At 48.8% G+C, this 24,568-nt stretch overlaps 1 protein-coding gene across 2 annotated transcripts in view; it reads left to right on the forward strand.

Annotated features, from left to right (window-relative positions):
• KIF3C (kinesin family member 3C) overlaps positions 1 to 18,874 on the forward strand; it is a 35,868-nt gene extending 16,994 nt beyond the window's left edge. Inside the window, exons 2-9 of one of the 2 annotated variants that reach the window (XR_002080022.2) lie at positions 3,905 to 4,006; positions 4,650 to 4,772; positions 5,911 to 6,029; positions 6,523 to 6,639; positions 15,691 to 15,799; positions 15,977 to 16,149; positions 16,407 to 17,445; positions 18,288 to 18,874. Coding sequence is in view for 1 of the 2 variants with exons in the window: in XM_019450036.2 (XP_019305581.2) it covers positions 3,905 to 4,006; positions 4,650 to 4,772; positions 5,911 to 6,029; positions 6,523 to 6,639; positions 15,691 to 15,799; positions 15,977 to 16,149; positions 16,407 to 16,500 (837 nt within the window). In the remaining variant the exon portion in view is untranslated. Of the gene's footprint in view, positions 1 to 3,904; positions 4,007 to 4,649; positions 4,773 to 5,910; positions 6,030 to 6,522; positions 6,640 to 15,690; positions 15,800 to 15,976; positions 16,150 to 16,406 lie in introns of both variants that reach the window. The other variant, XM_019450036.2, reaches the window with a different exon arrangement.
• Positions 18,875 to 24,568: the final 5,694 nt, after the last annotated feature.

The following is a 24,568-nucleotide window of genomic DNA, read 5'->3' on the forward strand; positions in this document are numbered from 1 at the left end:
CCTGCATCTGGCTCTGCACTGACAGTGTGGAGCCCACTTGGGATTCTCTCTCTCTCCATCTCTCTCTCTGTCCCTCCCCTGCTTGTGCTCTCTCTCTCTCTCTCTCAAAATAAATTTAGGGGCCCCTGGGTGGCTCAGTCGGTTAAGCATCCAACTTCGGCTCAGGTAATGATCTCACATTTCATGGGTTCTAGTCCCGCATTGGGCTCTGTGCTGACAGCTCAGAGCCTGGAGCCTGCTTCGGATTCTGTGTCTCCCCCTCTCTCTCTGCCCCTCCCCCACTTGTGCTCTGTCTCTTTCTCTCAAAGATAAATAAACATTAAAAAAAATAAAAATTAATTAATTAAAAAAAAAAAAAGCAGTGATTCTTAAATATGAACCTTTAAAAAACACCAATGCCCAGACCTCATCACTGGCTCTCCTGCCCCTTTCCAATTTGATTGACAGTGGGGTGTAGCCTGGGCCTAGTAAAAGCTCCCCAGGTGACTCTAATAGACATCAAAGTTTAAGACCCAATTCTTAAAGGTTTAGTAGGAGAAATAAATATGGAACAGCTGACCAGCAAGAAAATAATGGTTTTCTTCCTCCTGGTTCCCTGTCCTGTACTCTCTCAACCCAGGTCCCCGTCCTTAACTCCATCAGGAAAACCGGGGCATCAGCAGTTGCCCCGCACCTTCCTTACCAGACTCTTCCACGGAGCACCTGGCTTGGGAGTTCTCACGGCCGGTCATGAGCCGAAGGGCCCAAGATTATAATGCGATGTGGCCCCGCAGTGGGAATTTGAAAGGCTCCCCAGTGACTCTAATATAGCAACCAAGTTTGAGAAGTCGTGTCTTTATGAGGTGGCAAAGAGTGAAGAACACTAGAGTCACGTAGAGTACCACGGGAAGTGCAAGGACTCAGGGCTGGAGTGTTCCAGAACGGGAAGCCAGGCCACACACCAAGTCCCCCAACATCTCATTACCCAGTATTTGGAGGGATCAGTTATCCATGGCCCCGGCAGGAGGGGGTTTCCTCCGCATATGACAGAACTGCTGCCTTGTCTCCTTCCTGCCTCTTCACACCCATCCCATCCCTCCTGCCAGGCTTCCCAGATTCTCAGACCCCACTGCTCTGCCCTTTCACCCTGCACCAGTGAGTGTGGGCCAGTCAGTTGAAGGAGGAGAAGGTGCCAGAAAGGGCCGCCGGTTCTATTCTGGATGAGCGGGCCCAGGAAAAGGACCTAGAACCCCCCTCTGGGACCACCTCAGGGATTCCTTTCAGTTCAGCACACATTTATTGAGCACTTACTATGTGCCGAGCACTAAGACACGATTCCTACCCTGAAGGAGCTCACAGGGGAGACAGGATATCAGCAGTAATGGTCCATTCTGGGAAAATGGTAGGGACGTGTCCTAGTTAGGCCCAAAGGAAGAAATGTGCAGATTTGAGGGAATCAGAGAAAACATCCCAAGGTGCTCAAGGTGGGTCTTGCAGGATAAGGAGCGATTTTCCAGGTGGACGTGGAGTGGGAAGAGGAGCCCAGTGTCGTGGAAAGGCACAGCACATTCCAGGAGCTGGAATTCTTCCTTTTTTTTTTTTAATCAAAAATAAATTTATTCTTTTTTTTCCAGGAATAAATTTAGTGATTCATCGCTTACATATAACACCCAGTGCTCATCCTAACCGGTGTCCTCCTCGATGCCCCTCACCCCTTCGGCCCTTCCCCCCACCCAACACGCCGCCAGCAGCCCTCAGTTTGTTCTCTGTATTTAAGAACCTCTTGTGGTTTGTCTCCCTCTCTGTTTTTATATTATTTTTGCTTCCCTTCCCTTATGGTCATCGGTTTTGTATCTTAAATGCCACATCTGAGTGAAATCATATGATATTTGTCTTTGACTTAGTTCCCTGCAGGAGCTGGGATTCTTTGGGTGGAACTGGAGCACAGGGCATACCTGGGGAGTAGGCAGCCAGGGAGGCTGGGGGGCTGGGCCAGCCCGCGGGGCAGGGAGCTGCTGCCGACCTTGGGTTTTATCCTGTGAGGAATGGAGGCCTGTTAAATACTTCTCAGCAGAGGAGGGGCAGGCTCACACTTGTGTTTTTGGTGACTGCCCCTGGGTGTCATGCGGGGGATGGATGGAAGGGGAAACTGAGGCAGCAGGGAGTCCATGGCAACAACCCAGGTTAGTCATGGAGACCGCAGTGAAGTCAGCAGGTGTCGGTCGTGAGGATGAAAAGGTGGGAATGGCGCGAACCCTAACAAGCCAGACTTGAAGGGGTCTGATGACTGGCCTGGTGTAGGGGAGGTGGGGGGTTGCACGCAGGGCAGGGCCTGGGGTGAGGAAGCTAAGGTGCCTGGGGCACAAGATTTAAGGAGTCACTCACTGAAAGGATAGCCCCCTTGGGTGAGAAGGAAGAATCTAGGCTGAGTTTGTGCTTGTGGTGGGGGGGCGGGGGGGCTGGGTGGTGAGATAATAACTCACAGCAAGGCCTGGAGGGGAGGGGCAGTAGCCCAGCAGGTGGCGGTGGTGTGGCCGTGAGGACAGGCAGCTATCGGGGCCCCTTGCTCTGCGGCAGCCCTGCCCTTGGCTTCGGAGGCTGTGTGGGGCCGCTCTGACTGGCCCGGTTTTGCTCAGCGTCCAATGGCGTCCTCACACAGCTCAACCTCTGACCCCCAAAAGCAACCCTTAACCCCTGTCCCGCTTTCTCCACGGTGATGGGGCTCTACAGGTGGCAAAGGGTCTCCTTTCTCCCACATTGTGACAGCACCGTCTGCTTTGAGAGCCCTCAAGCAGGTCAGCCGGTTCCACTGGGAAAATTTCCAGTGGGGAGGCAGCCAATATCTTCTGGTGGCTCAAGGTGATTTCAACCTTCCGGGAAGCCTGGGATGAAATCAGAGGACAGCTGGAGTGCCCTGGGGCAGCACCCTCTGATTAGCAAGAATGAAAGTGCATTTTATGTAGTCACAGGTTACCCAGTTTATACAAATCCATGATCAGTTAAGCTTCAGAGTCAACCAGCACCCCTGGCAGGCGTGTGCCTAGCACTGGGCTGGGGGCTTTCACCCAGCACAGGGGCTCACGGACTGAGGGTGGCGGGTTCAAATCTTCCCTCTTTGTTAACTAGCTGCATGACCTCAGGCTGGTTACTCTCCGTTTCTTCATTTGCTCAGTGGGGAAAGCAATAGCACCTTTCTCTTAGGGTGAGGATGGAGATCAGAGATGGTGTTTGTTAGGGGCTTAGTTCAGCCCCTCGCACATAGTACCCAGCAAATATTTGTCGGCCTCCCTGGAACAGAGCAGTTCCCATGTTACGGATGTGAGAGCCGAAGGGGGTAACTTGGCCAGGGCCTTGCATTTTGTGGGCAGAACCCGAGTCTTTCTGGAGCTCTCCAGGGCTCATGCCGCTTCTGGAACCTCATATTGCCCCTTAGTGCTGCAGAGTCTTCCTTTTCTTTTGCTTTCCGTGTCAGCTGAAGATTACACCTGTGTTGAGAGCCCTCTTCCTGAGTCAGGAGCCAGTTAGCTAAGGAGCTGGGCTGCCTGTTGACTGGAGCCTCTGCTCCCCACTCTTGAACACCGGCTCCAGCCGAAAGCCAGGATTAGGATGCCTTCTGCACGCCCCTCCTAGGCATGGTGAACCAACCTTCCATCTGTATCCAAAGCAAACAGATCAGGTGTCTATATTCCCCGAGGGATGCCCTCTCTTTGCCTCACCTGACAGTCTTCTTGACAATGGGAGCCTTGGGCTGGAGCCCAGGAGGCTGGAGGGGAAACTCTGTTCTCAGTGAGGACCACAGGCCCTGTCTGGGATACATCTTTTGTCCACCCCCGGAAGGACCACGGAGCAGGGAAGCCAAACCTCTCAAGCTGGTGATGCCGTGACCATTTGAAAAGCCCCTCACCTAATCCCTCTGTGTCCCCAGGCCATGGAGAGCAAGCTGCTCATCGGGGGCAGGAACATCATGGATCACACCAATGAGCAGCAGAAGATGTTGGAGCTGAAGAGGCAGGAGATTGCGGAGCAGGTAGGGCTGGGGGCTTCAGGTCTCGTGGGGGTGCATGGCCTTGAGGTCTTGTCTGGAGGGCATGGGGCAGTGAGCCATCATGGACTCAAGATCCCTGGAATACAGTACTAAGAAGCTAAGACCCGATGCCCTGGATCCCATGGGTCCACCAGCCCAGGAGCCTGCCTGTGTCCAGGGCACTGCCCGCCGACGGCTGAGAGGAAGTGGCGGTTCTCCATGACATCAGCCTCTACGGGGCATCTGGTGTTAATTCCTGCCACAAGGGCGAATGTTCTTTTCCATCTGTATGACCACATCTGAAATCTTCAAGAACCACAATTTGTTGGTCCTACCAGTCATCGGTGACACCGCAAGGGGAGAGGGTGAGGAAGCTGGGAAGCCAGTATGATGGGAATCTATAGCTGCTGGACACCCCTAGAATGTGCCAGCTATATGACCCAAGAAGAAGGTTCAAAGAGGCTCCACTGAGGTTGGGGTAGAAGCAGGGGCCACGGGCCATGGGCCACTGTCTTCTCCCCCTGGCATCTGTGGTCACCATGGAGGCAGACCCCATGCAAGGCAGGATGCACCTGTCCCCTGAACTCCCTTGGCCCTCCCCGGTACACGCTGTCCCACTGAGCCCCTGTTCCCTGCCTTGGCCTAGAAACGCCGTGAACGGGAAATGCAGCAGGAGATGATGCTCCGAGATGAAGAGACCATGGAGCTCCGGGGCACCTACACGTCCCTGCAGCAGGAGGTGGAGGTCAAAACCAAGAAACTCAAGAAGGTGAGATGCCACAGGTGAAGGGGTCAAAGTGTGTGAGGGCCCGGCAGCCTCTCCCCAAGACGGTCACCCTCCCGAGGGGTATGTGTCGTAGGGCCCCTTCCCCACTTGGCTTGAACTGCTGAAGCCCCGAGTTACTTTGCCGGGGCTGCCGGGGTGAGGGGTGGGAAGGCAGGGGTCTGGGGCTGGAGTGGAACAGAGCCTTTGCTCCTGGGCCAGGCGGGGCCTGAGAGGCTCAGAAGGCCTTCACTTCCAGTCTCCAGTTGCCATCCTCATGGCGGTGGGTAACTTTCCTCTGTACAGTGTCATCAGTGAGTCACAATTTGGGTAGCCAGGCCTGGGACAGGGCCCTGAGTGTCGAGGAGACCTGAGGAGACACAGCCTGGGGGAGCTCAGGAAGGGAGCCAGAGGCGCCTGTGGACACGGGAAGGGCTGAGACTGTCTGCTCTCCGGGACTCTGCCAAGTCCTTGGCCAGGGAAGGGCATGTATAGGGACAGCAAACTCCGGCCCGGATTCTGGGAAGAGCCTGGAGAACCCTGAGGGTTGTCGACGTGGCTGCCCCAGTGCCGGCCAGGCTGCCCAGCCACAGTGGCAGTTTCCCGGGACATACCTGCCTCTTGGTGGGTTAGGAGTGGGACAGCAGGCTCTGTGCTGCCCTCCACACCCCCATTCGTGAGAGCCCCTGGAGAGGCAGAAGTGGGATGGGTCACCTTGCAAACTGGCTTAGTCCCCCTTCCCCTCCCTGGACCCTGCACCAGCTGTTGTGTACTTGGGTCCCGATTCTGACTCTTCTCTTAACTAGTTGTGTCGCCTTGAGCGTCTCTGTGCCTGAGTTACCTCTTCTATAAAAAAGAGGGTGTTGGATTAAAAGGTCTCGCGGGTCCCTTTCAGTTTGAACATTCCACAATGCTGCCAGCAGCTGAGAGGGAGCAGGTAATGGGCCTTAGTGTTGGGAGGGACAGGACAGCCCTTTGAATAACTTGCCCTGATTTGTGACGGGGCAAGAGGGAGATTCAGACTCCGACCTCACCCCGAACTCAGCTGGTAGACCCTGAGCCTGCGTCGGTGGGGCCCAGGCTGGGTCACAGGGGCCTCGCTGCCACACTGCACGGCCTCTGAGCTGCGCCTGTCTCCACGCAGCTCTACGCCAAGCTGCAGGCGGTGAAGGCAGAGATCCAGGACCAGCATGATGAATACATCCGCGTGCGGCAGGACCTGGAGGAGGCGCAGAATGAGCAGACCCGGGAGCTCAAGCTCAAGTAGGGCCCCCTCCCCTTCCCGGCCCTGGTCCTCACGGCCGTGCCTCACTCCCTGGCCTCTCCCTGATGGGCTTAATTCCTTCCTGAAGGCCTCATTCCAGCCGTCTGCTCACCCAGGAGTCCACGTCCCTTAGGAAGAGAATGTGTCGAGGGATGGGGACGAGGCCTAAGTTCTAGAGTTGCTTATCAACCTCCTCTCCTTGTTCCCTTCTCTTTCCTCTGCTCTGCCTGTATACGATCAGTCCCCCAAAGTGCATGCTGGGTGCTGGCCACGGGTCACCCCTCAGGCCCTGAGCTTACAGTCCTTGCATTGGAAGCAGTGATTTCAAGCTCTGTGACTTCTGTAGGGACCCTCTTCCTCCAATTCTCTGCTTTCTCCTCTGTTCCCTCTGCCTCTTTGCTTCTCGCTTCTAATCCTTCAACCTTCACATGCGCTGTGTGGTCTCTTACCACCCCCCCCAGTTCCCCATCTCTACCTCATTCCTGCTCCCAGGTACCTAATCATCGAGAACTTCATCCCCCCTGAGGAGAAGAACAAGATCATGAATCGGCTTTTCCTGGACTGCGAGGAGGAGCAGTGGAAGTTCCAGCCCCTCGTGCCAGCTGGAGTGTGAGTCTCTCTCCCCCTGGTCTGGGCCTAGGCACTTGCCGGCCCACCCCAGGTTGGGGGTGGCCAGGAGCCTGCGGGAGACAGAGGCTTCTGTGCGTTTGGAGAAGGGTGGGGGAAGTTCCGATGGAGTATGGATTTCTCGAGACCTAACACAGAGGTCTTCACGAAGGAAGGGTGTTTTGCCAAAAACAAAGTGTTTTTCTCGGGTGCCCCATGAGGGACCTACGGAGAGGAAGAGCGTCTCAGCCTTTTGGCACTCCCAGTGAATGATAACATTCTGTCAGTTTGGTGAATGTTCGGTTTTCGGGTGCCAAAAACAGCGACGATAGTTAATATTTGCCTTACTGTATTTTAGACTCTCCAGACGGAAGGTAAATCCGACACAGAGCTCACAGTCCAGTCTGTATTTTCTGAATGCAGAGAAGTAATCAGATCAGGAAATGATAGAGGCGTGATCCAATCTTTATAGTTTCACTCAGCTCAGCGTGGTGATTCAGCATTTCCACCTGTTTCCTTGTAGTCCAGCTCTTGGGTACAGTTTGCGTCCCCTGGCTGTGTGTGTGTGTGTGGCTCCCTCTGCTGGTGGCCGTGAAGATGATCTTCAAACCCGGCAGAGGGACTGCCTCACTCACCTGGACCACTGTCCCTTGATTGAAAATCTGTAGACAGCGGTGTTTAGGAGGCTGGATACCAAAGCACTTCCCTGGAGGTTCTTTGCTCTCTTTATCTTAGGAATATTAATGCCAAGATAGGGCAGCATTCTCCCCAAAGCTCAGTGGGAAGCTAGCCATAGAGGTCTGTGGCTTCTCACTGGGGCATCTGATGCCCACTTAATCTGTCTACTTCCTAAAAGGCCGATCCTACCCAAGCTGACACTGTGCAACTTTGTAAGAGGCAAGTTCGTGAGTAGAGGTCTTTTTTTTTTTTTTACTACTTTTTTCTTAAGGTTTATTTACTTATTTTGAGAGAGAGAGAGAGAGAGAGAGAGAGAAGGAGGAGCAGAGAGAGAGGGAGAGAGAGAATCCCCAGAAGGCCCCACACTGTCAGCTTAGAGCCTGACACGGAGCCTGAACTCTTGAACCATGAGATCATGACCTAAGCCAAAGCTGTTGCTTAACTGACTGAGCCACCCAGGCGCCCCTTATGGGTAGAGGACTTTTCAGTGGTGTCACTTTGGACTTAAAATGCACCTTTCCACTCTAGGTAGGGATCCATAGTAGTACATCATCTAGCACAGAGGTTCTCACCTGTGATTTGGGTTCCAGAGAGTCTGATTTAAAAGGTCTTGGGTGATAGATAGATAGATAGATAGATAGATAGTCTGTCTTGGGTGTATCCCAAGGACTTAAAATTTTTTTCGAAGCTTCCAGGTGATTCTGCAAGGAAGCCCCACTTGAAAGCCACGACTCCAGTGCCCTCTGCTGGAGGCAGATGCTGGTGAGGCTTCTGGTCTGTAGGGTGACTGATTTTGTGCTTGGACAGGTTCCTGAATTGAAAGTTTGCAGGCGGGGGAATTTCTTTACATTAAATAGAGATGGGATGAGAGACTCTGAGAAGTCGTGTGTTTATTACCTTTTTATTTTGAAAAATAAGCATTGCAAGAACGGTGCAAAGAATTCCCTTAATACCTTTCATCGAAATTACCAAATGTTAATATTTTGCCACCTCTTGCTTTATTCCCCATCCCCTAACCATTTGAGATTAAGTTGCAGACATCTTGACCCCTTAGCTGTATTCTCTAAGAACGAGCACATTCTTACATAACCACAATACAGTGATCAAATCCAGGAAATCTTATACTGACACGATACTATTATGTAGGCAATATTCAGTCTTAGCCACTTATCCCAATAGTGTCCTTGAGAGCAATTTTCTGCCTCCCTACCTGAGCTGGGACATGGCATTTAAAGGCAGTGCCTCGTTGGTCTCCTTTAATTTAGACCTGAGAAAGGATCTGGATTGGAATTTTGTAGTTTCATGCTTCAGAGGAGTTTATTCATTTCTCAGAATAGTTTGTATACACTGAAAAATCATTCATAGATTTTTTTTTAATTAAAACAGCTATCTTAAGGGGCACCCGGGTGGCTTAGTTGGTTAAGCCTTCAGCTCTTGACTTCAGCTCAGGTCATGATCTCACAGTTCACGAGGTCAAGCCCCACATTGGGTTCTGCACTGAGAGCATAGAGCCTGCTTGGGATTCTCTCCCTCTCTCTCTGCTCCTCCCCACTTGCACTCTCTCTCTCTCAAAATAAATTAAAAAAAATTTTTTTAAAGTGCTTTAAATACTTTGTTTTTCTTTAAATACTTTTTAAAAATAGATGCTAGTAATAACTATTAAAAAGAAAGGTGGCTCGGTTGGTAAGCATCTGACTTCAACTCAGGTCATGATCTCACAGTTTGTGGGTTCGAGCCCCGTGTCGGGCTTTGTGCTGACAGCTCATAGCCTGGAACCTGCTTCGGATTCTGTGTCTCCCTCTCTCTCTGCCCCTCCCCCACTTGTGCTCTGTCTCTCTCTGTCTCAAAAATAAATAAACATTAAAAAAAAAGAAATACATTCACAAGCTTTTTCAAAATAATGGTTAAGTATGTTCACACCTTAACCATGTTATTTTATACAGAATGTGTATAACCTGCTCAGAATACATACAAAGTATGTGTTTTATATAAAAATACTAAAATATATCTGGGTAAGGATAAAAGGTATTAAGGCAATAATAACATCTTAATAATCTCTACTGTACTTAAAATACAAAGGATATAAACAATTATAGATTTGGCACCTGGGTGGCTCAGTTGGTTAAGCATCTGACTCTTGATTTTGGTCATGATCTCATGGTTCGTGAATTCAAGCCCGGCATCAGGCTCCACACTGTCAGTGCAGTCTGCTTAGGATTCTGTCTCTCTCTCTCTCCCGCTCTCTCTGCCCCTCCGGCTGCTTGTTCTCTCTCTCTCTTGCAAAATAAATAAACTTAAAAAAATAAACAATTATAGATTTCTCTAAGAAAAAACTCCAATAAATAAATTACTTCAAAAAATTTTATTAGGGGAACTGGGGTGGTTCAGTCAGTTAAGCATCCGGCTCCTGATCTTAGGGTCCTGAGTTCAAGCCCTGCATTGAGTTCCACGCTGGGCATTGAGCCTACTTCAAAAAAAAAAAATTGTTAATAAATACCGGGGGGGGAACCTGGGTGGCTCAGTCAGTTGAGCGTCAAGCGTCCGGCTTTGGCTCAGGTCACGATCTCACGGTTTGTGAGTTTGAGCCCCGAGTCAGGCTCTGTGCTGACAGCTCAGAGCCTGGAGCCTGTTTCGGATTCTGGGTCTCCCTCTCTCTCTGCTCCTCCCCTGCTCGTGCTCTGTCTCTCTCTCTCTCTCTCTCAAATAAATAAACATTAAAAAAAATTTTTTTTTTTTTTTTAACGTTTATTTATTTTTGAGACAGAAAGAGACAGAGCATGAACGGGGGAGGGGCAGAGAGAGAGGGAGACACAGAATCGGAAGCAGGCTCCAGGCTCTGAGCCGTCAGCCCAGAGCCTGACGCGGGGCTCGAACTCACGGACCGCGAGATCGTGACCTGAGCCGAAGTCGGACGCTTAACCGACTGAGCCACCCAGGCGCCCCCCCAAAATTTTTTTTTTTAAAGAGAAAAGAAGGCTTTGGTTGGAAAAATGGTTTTCCTCCTCCTCCTCCAGCTACAAGCATTTGACCCTACATACCCTTCCCAGTGCCTTTAAAAGGTGTTAGCTCCAGGCAACTCTTGAAACGCGCCCATATCAAGTTCTTTTGGGAAAACTCCCCCTTTTTCTTTTTTCTTCACTATCTCTGTGCCACCACTAGCTGCTACACAGGTGAGGTGCCTTCCACTATCACAATTTTGTATGAAAGTTACTTTGAAAACCCATTTTTGCAACCAGCTCCAGCAGTAACTATTCTACATGTGGGACCTTTTATTTTTAGTTTCTCATAATGGACTTTATTTTTAATTGTATGGATACAAAATTGTCCTCTAAGGGTCTATATTTGACAATGTCTATAACCATTGGTTTATAGTCACACAATTCTATTTGTAACTTTAGTTCTTGGGCCTTTGCAACCCCAGCCACCAGAGAGTCTTTTCATTTCTTTTTTTTTAAACATTTATTCATTTTTGAGAAACAGAGTGAGACAAAGTGTGAGCCGGGGAGAGAAGGAGACACAGAATCTGAAGCAGGCTCTAGGCTCTGAGCAGGTGGTCAGCACAGAGCCTGATGCGGGGCTCAAACCCACAAACTGTGAGATCATGACCTGAGCCGAAGTCGGATGGTCAAACGACTGAGCCACCCAGGTGCCCCACCAGAGAGTCTTTTGAAAGGCGCCATGGTGCAGCAGAAAGAGACTAGATTTTGGGTTTAGAACATACTGAATTCTAGTCCCTGCTTTGCCACTTGTGGCCTGGAAAAGGTTTTTTTAACCTCTCTGAACTCAAATTTCTTCACCTGTAAAGTCAAGATAGTAAATTGCCCTGCAGGATTGTTGAGGTTGAAATGAGGTAATATGGGGGGAGGGCCTCCAAGCCCCAGAGGAGATGATCAATAAATATGTAATCAATAATCATATATCAATAAGCCAATATTATAATTACAGGGACTCCAGAAAAGCCAGTTTGCCTTCATCCCTTAGAAGGGCCGCAGGAGGGCAGTTTGGTTTGCTGTTTTTGTTTTAAATTTTTTTTTTTTAACATTTATTTATTTTTGAGAGACAGAGCGTGAGTGGGGGAGGGGCAGAGAGCGAGGGAGATACAGAATCTGAAGCAGGCTCCGGGCTGTGAGCTGTCAGCACAGGGCTTGAACTCACGGACAGCGAGATCATGACCTGAGCCAAAGTCAGACGCTCAACTGACTGAGCTACCCACGTGCCCCTTGCTGTTTTTGTTTTAGAATTTGATTTTATATTCGGGCGCTCTCCAAGTTTAGAGAGAGAGCACTCCTTGCTCTAAATAGAATCCGGATAGTTAAACAGGTTTCATTACAGAGGCAAAGTTTACCTCAGTAAGAACATTCTCGGCTCTGGGTTGAGTCCCTAGATTTATTCACAGGTCTGTGACATCGGAGTTGAATCTGAAACAGGGAGAAGTTCCAGCCTCCCCAGGCAGGCTAGGCAGAGTGGAGAGCTGGGACAGAGGGACCAGATTGCGGAGACAAGTCTGGTTTGCTGTGGCAGGTGATTGGGAAAGACCCAGAAGGAAAACTCACCCTATGATGTTGGATGCCAGTTTTCAGAACAGAACAGGAAAAGGCGGGTGTGTGTGTGTGTGTGTGTGTGTGTGTGTGTGTGTATGCTGAGACAGCTGATAAGGAGATTGGGGTCAGTCCCTAAGACAGAGCTGAGCAATGAGATTTTAATATTAAGGGGAAAATACTGTGATGGCAGCCATTGAGAGGGAGGGTCATATGAGAACTCTTAGGATCTGTCCGGCATAGAGTGATTGTGGGTCTCTGTCAGGAGGGGCGGATACATACAGAGCCAGGCCTCCGCTCTGGGCTGTCAGCCACAACCTGCTTACTAGAGAGGGATCAATCATGGAAAGTAGGCCTGGGGCAGAAGAGGGCGTAGATGGGAAGTTTGGTGTCCCAATTACAGACTCCCCTCCCCCAACCCCCTCTTCCCGCATGTCACCCAGAATAGCGCTGGCATCTTTATTGGGTCAGGCTGCCAGCTCACACGATGCACTGCTCCGCTCGCCCAGCCCTGTCCCCCTGTCCCATTCCCAGAGCCTGCAGCCTTCAGGGCGCACTCCGCTCCAGCCTGCTCCGGGTGTTCTCCTAGAAACAGTACAGCATCCTAAAAAGAGAATTTGGCAAGGTCCATTTCGGAGTCTCTTCCTAATTGACCTTAGGCACAAAAGGCATTTTGCTTGTCTTAGCCTCAGGCTCCTTGTCTGCCCTGTCTACACCTCGGGAGAGGACTACAGAGTTCAAATGGGATGTGTAGATGCACCTTATAAATGCTAAATGGTTATGTTACTAATTTCCCGCCCTCCCCTTGAGTTGTGGGCGCGGCTGCCCACACGCACGGGCACAGCCTCCCTGCTCCCAGGGGTTATGCAGCAGCTCAGCGAGCTGGGGTTTCCGTGGTTTCATCCTTCCCTGCTTTCCTCCTTAAAGTGGGGTCCCGCACTCCTTTATAGGCTTGCTAAAATGAACCACAGGAATGCCATATCCCCTCACCCTCTGCTGCAGAAGGGCAGGCCTGGTGCTGTCAGCTCCAAGGACAGGATGTCCTATCTGTGAATTACTCGGCCTGTTTCTTCTCCTCCTCTGTCTTCTGTCTGCCTTTTGGCTTTTTTTTCATGGCTCGTTTGTATCCCTGCTTGAAATTAGCAAGTAGAATTGAGAATAAATCATCATCACAGCTGCCATGAGTTGAGCCCTTGCTGTGAGCTATGCTAAATCCTTATCGCGCTTAATCTCAGCAGTTCTGGGGGACAGGCAAGAGCTGGCTGAGCCGGGGCGCCTGGTGGCTCAGTCGGTTAAGCGTCCGACTTTGGCTCAGGTCCGATATCACAGTTCGCGAGTTTGAGCCCCACATCGGGCTCTGTGCTACCAGCTCAGAGCCTGGAGCCTGCTTCAGACTCTGTGTCTCCCTCTCTCTCTGCCCCTCCCCCACTCCCTCTCTCTCTTCCTCTCAAAAATAAATAAACATTAAAAATTTTTAAAGAAAAAACGAGATAGCTGAGCCTCAGAGGTATTAAGCTACTTCCCAAGGTAACGCAGCTTTAAGGGGCAGAGCCAACATTCAAACTCAGATATGTCTTACTCCAAAATCTGTGTTATTTCATTTTAATGGAAATACTTTTCTTGATTTCTTTCCTATCTTCGTTTCTTTGTTTTGAATAATAAAAGTAATACACCACACTCATCAAACTGCTGAAAGTAAGAAGGCTGACATGCTGTGATTTGGCTAGGATATAGAGCAATGGAAGCTTTCATGTATAACCACTTTGGAAAGCAATACGGCAATATCTAGTAAAGTTGAAAATGCACATACCCTACAACGGAACCATTCCATTCCTTGGTATACCCCAGGGAAGTTTCTGAATATGTACTCGAAGATACCTGTACAGAAATGTTCACAACGGCACTGTGTATAGTAGATAAAAAAAAAATCAACCTAGATGTCCATCAAAAGAATATATATTTTATACATAAACACACACACACACACATATATGATGACATATTGCAACCTTAAAATCGTCAAATAAGTAAACTTTAATAATCTAATCTAGAGGTACATGGATGAATCTTAAAAAGTTGAGTACACAAAAATGTGGTATGTTCACCACACAGTTCAAATTTTAGAAATAGGCATACAAATACCCATTTAATTGTTTATGAATAGCCACATATAAAAATAACAATAAAAACAGGAATGGCATTGGTGAGCACCAAATTCAAGAGAGTGACTAACTCAAGGGAGAGAGAAATAGGAGTCTTAAAAACTGTCTACATTTTCTTGCCTTTTTTAAGCTTATTTATTTATTTTGAGAGAGAGAGAATCCCAAGCAGACTCTGCACTGACATGGGGCTTGATCTCACAAATCTGGAGATCATGACCTGAGCTGAAATCAAGAGTTGGATGCTTAACTGACTGAACCACCTGGGTGCCCCTGCATTTTATTTCTTAAAAAAAAAGATTTAGTTTAAGTATAACAAAATGTTAAATGATTTGACAAAGCTGGATGGTAAGCATACATATATATTATTTTCTACGCTTTTCTGAATGTCTGAGATATTTAGATATAAAGTTATACATTTTCATTGTAAAGTTCAGATTTTTCAGAAAGGCATAAAGATAATAAAAGTCATCTATGATGACACCATCCCAAGATAGTAACTAGTAGCATTTTGTTGAATACCCAGACTTTTTTCTAAGCATGCAAACACGTTTCTTTAAAAACAAAACAGGGGCGCCTGGGTGGTTAAGCATCAGTCGGTTAAGCATCAGACTTCAGCTCAGGTCATGATCTTGCAGCTCAGTGCTGACAGCTCAGAGCCTGGAACCTGCTTCGGATTCTGTGTCTCCCTCTCTCTCTGCCCCCCCCCCCCCCTTGAGCTCTAGCTCTTTCCCTCTCACTCTCTCAAAGATAAGTAAACATTAAAAAACAAAAACTTGGGGGTGCGTGGGTGGTTCAGTTGGTACCCTTATAGAAAATCAATTGATTGCAAATATATGGATTTGTCTCTAGATTCTCAATTCTTTTCCATTGGTCTATATGTCTGTCCTTATGCTAGTACCACACAGCCTTGATTACTGTAGCTTTGTAATAAGTTCTTTTTTTTTTTTTTTTTGACAGAGAGAGAGAGAGAGAAGGTGCAAATGAGCAAGGGACAGAGAAAGAGAATCCCAGGAGGGGCAGAGGGAAGGAGGGAGAGAGAGTGAAGTGAGACTCACCCAAAGCGGGGTTCATGTTTTACCCGAAGCAGGGCTCGAACTCATCCAAAGTGGGCCTTGAACTCATGAACTGGGAGATCATGCCCTAGCCGAAGTCAGATGCTTAGCAGAGCCATCCTGTAATAGGCACCCTGTAATAAGTTCTAAAACTGGGACGTGTAAGTCTTCCAACTTTGTTCTTTTCCAGGATTGTTTAGGCTATTTTGGGACCCTTGCATTTCAAGCCTGATTTTTTTAATCATTTTTTTGTACAAACTCCTAAGAAGAAAAATGAAAACCAGAACAACTAATCATCAACAGTTTTGCATAATGTGTGAAATCAGCATATGAAGCTGAGAGCTGAAAGAAGACTGGATTTCCTTTCTTCATTCTAGCCCTTAATCAAACCTTCTTTACTGTGGGGGGAAAAAAGAACTGAAAAACACAAGAGTAAAGAAATCCATGCTTTCCTGTGTTTTGATAGTGTTTAGTTGTCCAGCTGTATTAGAACAATGAGAAGAAAATTCCTGTGAACCACGGTCTGCGGAGTTTCCTGCCTACTTGAATGATACTTAATTCTTCATGATGTCATTTTCCCCATGTTCAAAAGAAATCCATTCTAATATAGCCTCTTCCCCACAGCAATAACAGCCAAATGAAGAAACGGCCAACGTCAGCCGTGGGCTACAAGAGGCCTATCAGCCAGTATGCTCGGGTTGCTATGGCAATGGGGTCCCACCCCAGGTACAGGGTAAGAAGCTGGGAAATAGAAGGGGTGGGAGGAGAGAGCGTCCAAGGGAGGGATGCTCATAACCTCGGCGTGCTCTATCTACCTCATCACCTTCGCTACACCCAATATTTACTGAGTGCCCGAGGGATCCGATCATCAGGGCCGCTGCTCACGTCTGGTCTGATGTTCCCACCACAGGCTGAAAACATAATGTTTCTGGAGCTGGATGTGTCCCCTCCAGCTGTCTTTGAGATGGACTTCTCTCATGACCAAGAACAAGACCCCCGTGCACTACACATGGAGAGGCTTATGCGGTTGGACAGCTTTCTGGAAAGACCTTCCACATCTAAAGTTCGGAAGTCCAGGTCCTGGTCAGTACCGCTATGGTCAGAGTGGGCAGTGGACTTAGGAGGCATGGAAACCACGTGGGCTGGTTGAGGCTGAAGAGGGTTTGGGTTGTACCTGAAGGGCATTAAGGGAGGGTGATAACTGGAGCCGTGGGGGGGTGGGGGGGGGTGGGGGGAGAGTTCCTACAGCAACAGGATGAGGAAAAGGCAAGTCCTCACTTTTCTGTTTCCTGCCCTTCCCCAACCTCTGCATTTACCTACCTCACCCCTACCTTCTGCAGGTGCCAGAGTCCTCAGCGGCCTCCACCCTCTACCACACACGCCTCACTGGCCTCCGCTGCTCTGCACCCCACAACAGTGCTAGACCATGAGTGACAACCTTCAGTCAGGCTGCCCATCCGAGAGCCTCCTGGGCTGGGGAGCCAAGCCTGGATCATCTCACCTGACGCTCAGTGTGCGTGCGTGTGTGTGCATGTGCGTGTGCGTGTGCGTGAGGGGGTGAGCATCTGGCAGACCGCGTCTCTGCCTGCTCATCTTAGCCTCCTTTATTTAATTAATGTTATTTATTTGTGGAGCTCAGCTGTGGGGGAGATGCCTTCACCTGAGCCTGCCGTGGCCACTGCATAGCCTCCTTTCCTTCTGACTTTAGACCCCCGCCATGTCAGACCTCAAGCTCCTCCCTGTCAGCTGCTCCCAGAAGGGAAGGTAGCCAGTGCCTGAGAAGAGAGTACATTTTCTACCTGTCTCTCTCCATAATCTCCATCTCCTCCTATGCCGACGGTGAGCAGTTCTTAAGCACTTTCTGGGACTAGAAAAATGCTAGATGTCCACAAAGGGCAAGACACGTCCTGACAGTGTCGGGCCGATGCTCCCAGGGAAAAGAGCCCTGCACTCAAGCGTCTGGACCTCAGACAACCTCTGTTGGCCTCTTGGGCTCCTTTTCAAGGACTTATGTGACCTCACCGACACAGCCATGCTCTTTGGCTTTGGCAAGAACTCATGGCTTACCAAACTCTGCTTCCTGGCCACCTTCCCAACCCTTGGATGGGAATTGTGAACCAACCAGTTGCTGCCTGCCCAGGACCTGCAGGAAATGAAACAGTAATGGGACAACATGGACAGTCATCAGAGGAAGTCCCTTCTCTGAGTCCCTTTGTTTCTGTTCCCTCTGAGAAGTAACTGGGGTCAACGAGTGATCAAGCCAACACCCCGTTTTTGAGACGCTGCTCCTTCCTGCTTTGGTCACTTTCCTCCGCAGCTGCCTGGATCCCAGTTCATAGTGGGAGCGATCAATGTCATTCTCCCCCTGGCTAAACAAAGGTATTGGAATCTGTTGCTTCCCCCTTCATTTATCACAGGAGACAGGGACCCAGGCACAATTTATCAACCTTGCCTATTACTCCTGTTTCTGCATCACATTTGTTGAGCACTATTTTGTTGAAAACTGATCCTTTTTCTTTGGCATTGTATAAATTGGTCCCTGGGGAAATACTCCTCGCCTCCCTTTGTGACATACCAAGATGTCTCCAGGTTATCTCAAATAATAAGTAAATTTCTACCAAAAAACAAAAACAAAAAAACAAGAGAGAGAGAGAGAGATTAATTTTCATTGATTTACTTTTTAACTGTATTTTGGTGGAGGAGTGAAGAGGCAATCATGAAAGAAACAAGTGGTTTAAGATTTCAAAATGCCCTAATAGGGGGAGTCTCTAGTTCCCAGAATTTGAGGATTTTAGTCATCGGGAGAACAGCATGAAACTGACTGAGCTGCTTGAAATTGGGTGAGGGGAAGGTGGCGGGGGGTGGGGGCTGATTACCTGGTTCTTCTCTTTCCATCAGGAAGTGAACCCTTCTTATACAGTTCGAGTTCTGCTGTAAGGACCAAGCTATGGTTTGGTTTAATTCAATGATGCTGTCATTTCTGCTGTAATTACCGGACTAGCTGGTTTGGCAACTCAATTGCCATTTGCTCCTGTCCTTCAAGGAAATGCCATTTTTCATCAGAGCCCAAGAGATTATTTGAGACTCAGGATTCAGATCAGAGGTTTGGCTGTGTCTGGGATGGGAATTGCGTGTAGAAATGCCCCAGGTGGCCTGGGCACAGGGGGACCTCCATGCCTACATTGAGTAGCCTCTCCCACTGACCTCTTTCTTGTTTGTAGATGAAACAGCACGTGTCACCCCCATTCATCACTTGGACACATCGACTTCGCATTGTCTGGTCACTTGACCCTCACAGTCTTATAGCACAAAATACCCAGTCTCACCAACCCCAGTCTGAGGGCTGGGCCCTAGGTGTGTCGGACGAGGAGCTCCTGCCCGCAGTTTTGTGTACGTGTGTGTGTTTGTGTGTGTGTGTGTGTGTTTACCTCCACAGGGGACACTCGACACTCAGTGTAAGACATGCTGGGAACAGGGCCACCGGGGTGGTTGGATCTCAGTCTCTCTGTCTCTCTCCTTCCCTTTTGATGTATCAAACATTTGATTGACAAAGTAAGGGCCTTGACTGGGACCAAATTTCCATGTCTGTTGCTATGGTCTTTATTTAGGACAACAGTTAACGCAGTGGCTCATTCTTGTCACTATACATATGGCTATACAGGACATATGTAATATATAAATATATATATAAAACATTACCGTCTGTCTCCTTGGCTTCAGATGAGGCCTGTTGAGCTGAAATGCACCTGCAGCCCAGCCCTGTTCAAATTAACACAGTCGATAATAAAGGAATGAGTATCGTCACCGAGCTGGTTGCCTGCCTTCTCTTTTCTTTGTTCCTACTTTTACTCTCGTTTTCTGTCTTCTCTCTCTTCCTTGTTTTTCCAAGAGTGGTTCAAGGGTATTTGGAGCCCAGCTGCAGTTCCCAGCACCTTGGGGAAGAACCAGCTGCTTAGAAGGGACTGCCCAGTGGGGCTGAGGGGCAGGTCCCAGGCTCTAGTCTGAAGTCCGTGCCAGAACCATGGCAGCAACTGTTTGTGTCCTAGGCGAACGGTCCCCACCCAGTTAATTCTGAGCTATTAGCAGATGTCAGCGCGGCCTAGATTCCAGATTAGCTGTCAATATCATTTGACAGCTCTGCTCCTCCATTGATCAGCCAGGAGAAATGAAAGTGGGCAGTAACATGTGTAAATCGCACAGAGATGCCTGGCCCGCGGCGGGCGCTGAATTAAAAGAGTTTCAAAGACGAACATCCCGTTAGGCTCTCTTCTCAGGGCTTCTTTCCCTCCCTCTGAGATCGGACTATTGCTTCCCCGTAGCATGGGGGTCTTGCGGGAAAGGAAAAGTAGTTACCTCCAACAAACACAAGGCCCCTGACTCCCAGGGGAGCGCCGTGGTTGGCCTGGTGCACGAAACGCAGCAGTGAGCCAGCTGGTTTGGCACAGGTGCTTCTCCCGGAGGGGCTCCCTGCCTGTGCACCGTGCTCCAGCCCTGAGCGCCGGGGCTGGAGTGGCTCTGCTCTTTGGGACTTGCTGGGTGTTGGGTTGGGTACTTTACACGTGCACACTCATTTAGTCCTCCTACGTGGGAGTTATTGTCACTGGGTTACAGACGAGATTGAAGAAAATTAACTGACTTGGGGCACCTGGGTGGCTCAGTTGGTTGAGCGTCTGGCTTGGGCTCGAGTCATGATCTTGGGGTTCGTGAGTTTGAGCCCCGCATCAGGCTCCCTGCTGTCAGCCTGTCAGCACAGAGCCCGCTTCGCTTCAAATCCTCTGTCCCCCTCTCTCTGCCCCTCCCCAAAATAAATAAATATTAAAAAAGAAAAAGAAAAAATTAACTAACTTAGCCAAAGACATGTGGTCAGTGATGAAGCTGGATTTCCAGACTCTAAAGCCCCTGTTTTTTTTCCTTTCTCTGCCTCCTCTCTAGCCCATCCACACCTCAGGAAAACTGATAGGCACACTGTATGTTTTATAAGTAGTGCAAGCCAGGGACAGAAGGGCAGACCCTTCAGACCCTGAACTTAGAGGTCCTATTTTAAAATCACTCGTTTCTGGGGCGCCTGGGTGGCTCAGTTGGTTGAGCGTCCGACCTCGGCTCAGGTCATGATCTCACAGTTGGTGAGTTCGAGCCCTATGTCGGGCTCTGTGCTGACAGCTCGGAGCCTGGAGCCTGCTTCCGATTCTGTCTCCCTCTCTCTCTGCTCCTTCCCTGCTCGCACGCTGTCTCTCTCTCAAAAATAAATAAAGATTAAACAAAAATTTTTAAATCACTCATTTTTCCTGTTAGTAGTGGGGTCACTTGTGTGGTTGATGTAAGTGGTTTTCTAGAGCTTTACAAAACAGCCGAGGGTAGGAATTCTCCCTTGACCCTGACCCTGGTCTTCTGTCAACCGTTTGTTGATAAAGAGGCTGCTGTGTTTCACTTCCTCCTCCAAAGCTGGGCACCTGATCTCCAGAGGGTGGGGTGTGTGTTAGAACTCTTGGCTGCTACTAAAGATTCATTTAAGCTGGTCTGAGTGAAATAAGGACACAGAGAAGCGTGCTGATTTCCACAGACATGGAAATAAAGACCCCAAGGGAAAGGACAGAACGAGTCCTCAGGTACAGCTTAGGACTGGAGGCCCAAAACACCACAAAGACCCTCCCCATTTCACCAAACTCCTTTCTGTGTGGGGTTCATGCTCTTTCCTCAGCTGGTCCAGTTTGTGATGTAGAAAATACGTCTGCCAGCCGCTCTCTAGTTACACAATCCAGTCATCCGGAGAGACTCAGAATCTCAGTCCTGGTGCCAAATTCGTGGGAATGTGATGCCAACTCAGTGGTTTGGGTCACGTGAGTGGAAACGTGGTAGATGGACAAGGCCTCCACAATTTCTGCTACTGTAACCATGTGTATGGGGGAGGGGTGGAAGTAAAGATTTTCTCGAGAAAGAGAGGGGGGGTGGAGTGTGCTCTGTACAGCCAACATAACAGAGGTCCATGACCAGTGCATCCATCACCCATGAGGCCTTAAGAAAGTTTGCTCTGGGGGCACCTGGGTGGCTCAGTCAGTTAAGCGTCTGACTTCAGCTCAGGTCACATCTCACAGTTCCTGGGTTCGAGCCCCACGTTGGGCTCTGGGCTGACAGCTCAGAGCCTGGAGCCCGCTTTGGATTCTGTGTCCCCCACCTCCCCCTCTCTGCCCCTCCCCTGCTTGCGCTGTCTCTCAAAAATGAATAAACATTAAAAAAAATTTTTTTAAACTTTGCTCTGGGGGTGCCTGGGTGGCTCAGTTGGTTAAGGTCTCAGTTGGTGAGTTCGAGCCCCTCACCGGACTCTGCTGTCAGCATAGAGCCTACTCCATTTCTTCTGCCCCCTCTCTCTGCACCTGCTAGAGCTCGTGCTCTCTCTCTCAAAAATAAATGAACATTAAGAAAAAAAAACAACTTTGCTCTGGTATCCCAACTCTTAATTTCGGCTCAGGTCATGATCCCAGGGTTGTAGGATCAAGCCCCAAGTCAGGCTCCACACTCAGTGTGGAGCCTGCTTGGGATTCTCTTTCTCCTTCTGCCCTTCTCCGCAATTCATGCTTGCTTGCTCTCAAAAAAAAAAAAAAAAAAAAAATTTGGGTCGCCTGGGTGGCTCAGTCGGTTAAGCGTCCGACTTCGGCTCAGGTCATGATCTCACCGTCCATGAGTTCGAGCCCCGCGTCGGGCTCTGTGCTGACATCTCAGAGCCTGGAGCCTGTTTCAGATTCTGTGTCTCCCTCTCTGACCCTCCCCTGTTCATGCTCTGTCTCTCCCTGTCTCATAAATAAACATTAAAAAAAAAATTTTTTTTAAAAAATTTGTTTTGGGTTCATCTTATTATTCTCTTTATTTTTCTTACAACATGGTCCAAGGCTCACCTGCATCGAAATCAACACCCTCAGAGATTCTATTAGGTCAAGGACACATCAATGTGGTAGACACTATAGGTTGCCTTTCCAATATCCACTCTTCTAATTTAAAAAAAGAAATTTAATGTTTATTTATTTTTGATAAAGAGAGAGAGAGAATGCAAGTGGGAAAGGGGCAGAGAGAGAGAGAGAGAGAAAGCCACAGAATCTGAAGCAGGCTCTAGGCTCCTAGCTGTCAACACAGAGCCCAATGCTGGGCTTGAACTCACAGTCCATGAGATCATGACCTGAGCCTAAGTGAGACGCTCAACAGACTGAGCCACCCAGGTGCCCCTCTTCCCTTCTATTTTACTTACAAAATAAATTTGTTCAAGGAGGGCAGTGTGCCCAACTAAAAATACTCATATTCCCAGACTCTCTTGCAGCAACAGGTGGCCATGGTTTTGGCTAAGGAGATGTAAATTGAAGTGGCTTAGGAATTTCTGGAAATGTTTTTTGCTTTCCGGTTATAGAAATCACCTGTTTTACCTCTTCCCCTTTCTTCTTCCTTCCTAGAACTCAGGTGTACCTCCTGGAAGTGCATTCCTTCATTGAGCAACTCTTTATTGAGCACCTGTTGCCCATATATTCATTCCAGGCATGGTTCTAAGTGTTGGGAATACAACAGTGAATAGAATAAACAGAAGTGGTGCTTACGTTCGGTTAAGCCTCTGACTTCAGCTCAGGTCATGATCTCATGGTTCATGGATTCAAGCCCGGTGTTGGGCTCTGTGCCGACCGCTCAGAGCCTGGAGCCTGCTTTGGATTCTGCGTTTCCCTCTCTCTCTCTCTGCCCTCCCCTGCTCGTGCTCTCTCTCTCTCTCAAAAATAAATGAACATTTTTTTAATTATATAAAAAAAGATGGGGTGCCTGGGTGGCTCAGTCGGTTAAGTGTCCGACTTCAGCCCGGGTCACGATCTCGCGGTCCGTGAGTTCGAGCCCCGCGTCAGGCTCTGGGCTGACGGCTCAGAGCCTGGAGCCTGCTTCTGATTCTGTGTCTCCCTCTCTCTCTGCCCCTCCCCCGTTCATGCTCGGTCTCTCTGTCTCAAAAATAAATAAACGTTAAAAAAAAAAATTTTTTTTTTAAAGGAAAAAAAAAAGAAAAACACATTGCATGTCATGTCGTGATAAGTGGGGCTGAGAAAAATAAAGCAGAGAAGGGAGATGGGGCGTTCCAGGTACTGGTTGGGGTGGGGTAGGAGGAGTTGCAGTTGTAAAGCCTTTACTAATTCTGAGCAAATTCCTGGTGGTAAGGAAGTGGACTCCAGGAGAGGAAAAGCAAATGCAGACTTCGTAGGTGGGAATGTGTCAGGCTTATTCAAGGAGCAGCGGCCATATTGTAACCCTGAGGCAACAGGCACAGCATGTAAAGGCCAAGGGAGTGGGGAGACGTGGAGAACCAAGGTCCTGATGGAGTTTGGGCTGCTGCACCAGCCTGGATCTGTCCACTTCTGGACTTATAATGGTAGGAGACAGGGGCGTCTGGCCGGCTTAGTCGGTGGAACATGTGATTCTTGATCCTGGGGTTGTAAGTTTGAGCCCCATGTTGAATGTAGAGATTACTTAAAAATAAAATCTTTATAATTTTTTTATTGTTTATTTAATTTTGAGAAAGAGAAAGAGACAGAGCACGAGCGGGGGAGGGACAGAGAGGAGGGAGACACAGAATCTGAAGCAGGCTCCAGGCTCCGAGCTGTCAGCACAGAGCCTGACATGGAGTTTGAACTCACAAACTGTGAGATTGTGACCTGAGCTGAAGTCCAAGGCCTAACTGATTGAGCCACCCAGGCACCCCTAAAAATAAAATCTTAAAAAAAAAAAAAAAAAAAGAAGAATGGTGGCAGACAAATCCCTACAGGTTTAAACCAGTATTAGGGGGATTTGCCAGAAATCTCCATTTAAAATGAGCACCTCCAGGTGGTTACAGGGAACATTCACTAAAGTGTGAAAATCTCCCGTTCAGCTATTTGCAATTCCAAGTCCTGGTCACCATGGGGCCTGCCCTTCAACATGTACCAGCACTGGGGCCGTCGCCTGTGTAGACGCCAGGACCACACTCAAGGATGATAGAGGCAGAGGGAGGGCACAAAGCCACTAAGCCACTCCAGGGCCCCTTGCAGCCCCTGGAGACCCTGTACTCAGTCACAAGTGCTACATTCTTTGGACTAGAAAACCAGAGTGATTATTTGTTCACATTCAAAGCTCCCACTTGACAATAAAGAAAAGTAGACCCAGAAAAGGAGAGTGATTTCCCAAAGTCACACAAATGGTTAGCAGGTGACATGGGCCTAGAAGGCATAAGGATTTCGTAGTCTGACACACTGTTTCTGTTTCTGTTGTGTGTTGATTTTATTTTTTTTATGTTTATTTATTTTTAAATATTTATTTATTTTTGAGAGAGAGACAGGGACAGAATGCAAGCAGGACAGGGGCAGAGAGAGAGGGAAACACAGGATCTGAAGCAGGCTCCAGGCTCCAAGTTGTCAGCACAGAGCCCGTCATGGGGCTCGAACTCACAGACCTCAAGAACATGACCCAGACGCTTAACTGACTGAGCCATCCAGACACCCAGGCACGATTT

This window comes from Panthera pardus, unplaced genomic scaffold (assembly GCF_024362965.1).
Source record: "Panthera pardus isolate Hobbes unplaced genomic scaffold, ASM2436296v1 HiC_scaffold_26, whole genome shotgun sequence".
In the NCBI taxonomy this organism is placed as follows: Eukaryota; Metazoa; Chordata; class Mammalia; order Carnivora; family Felidae; genus Panthera; species Panthera pardus.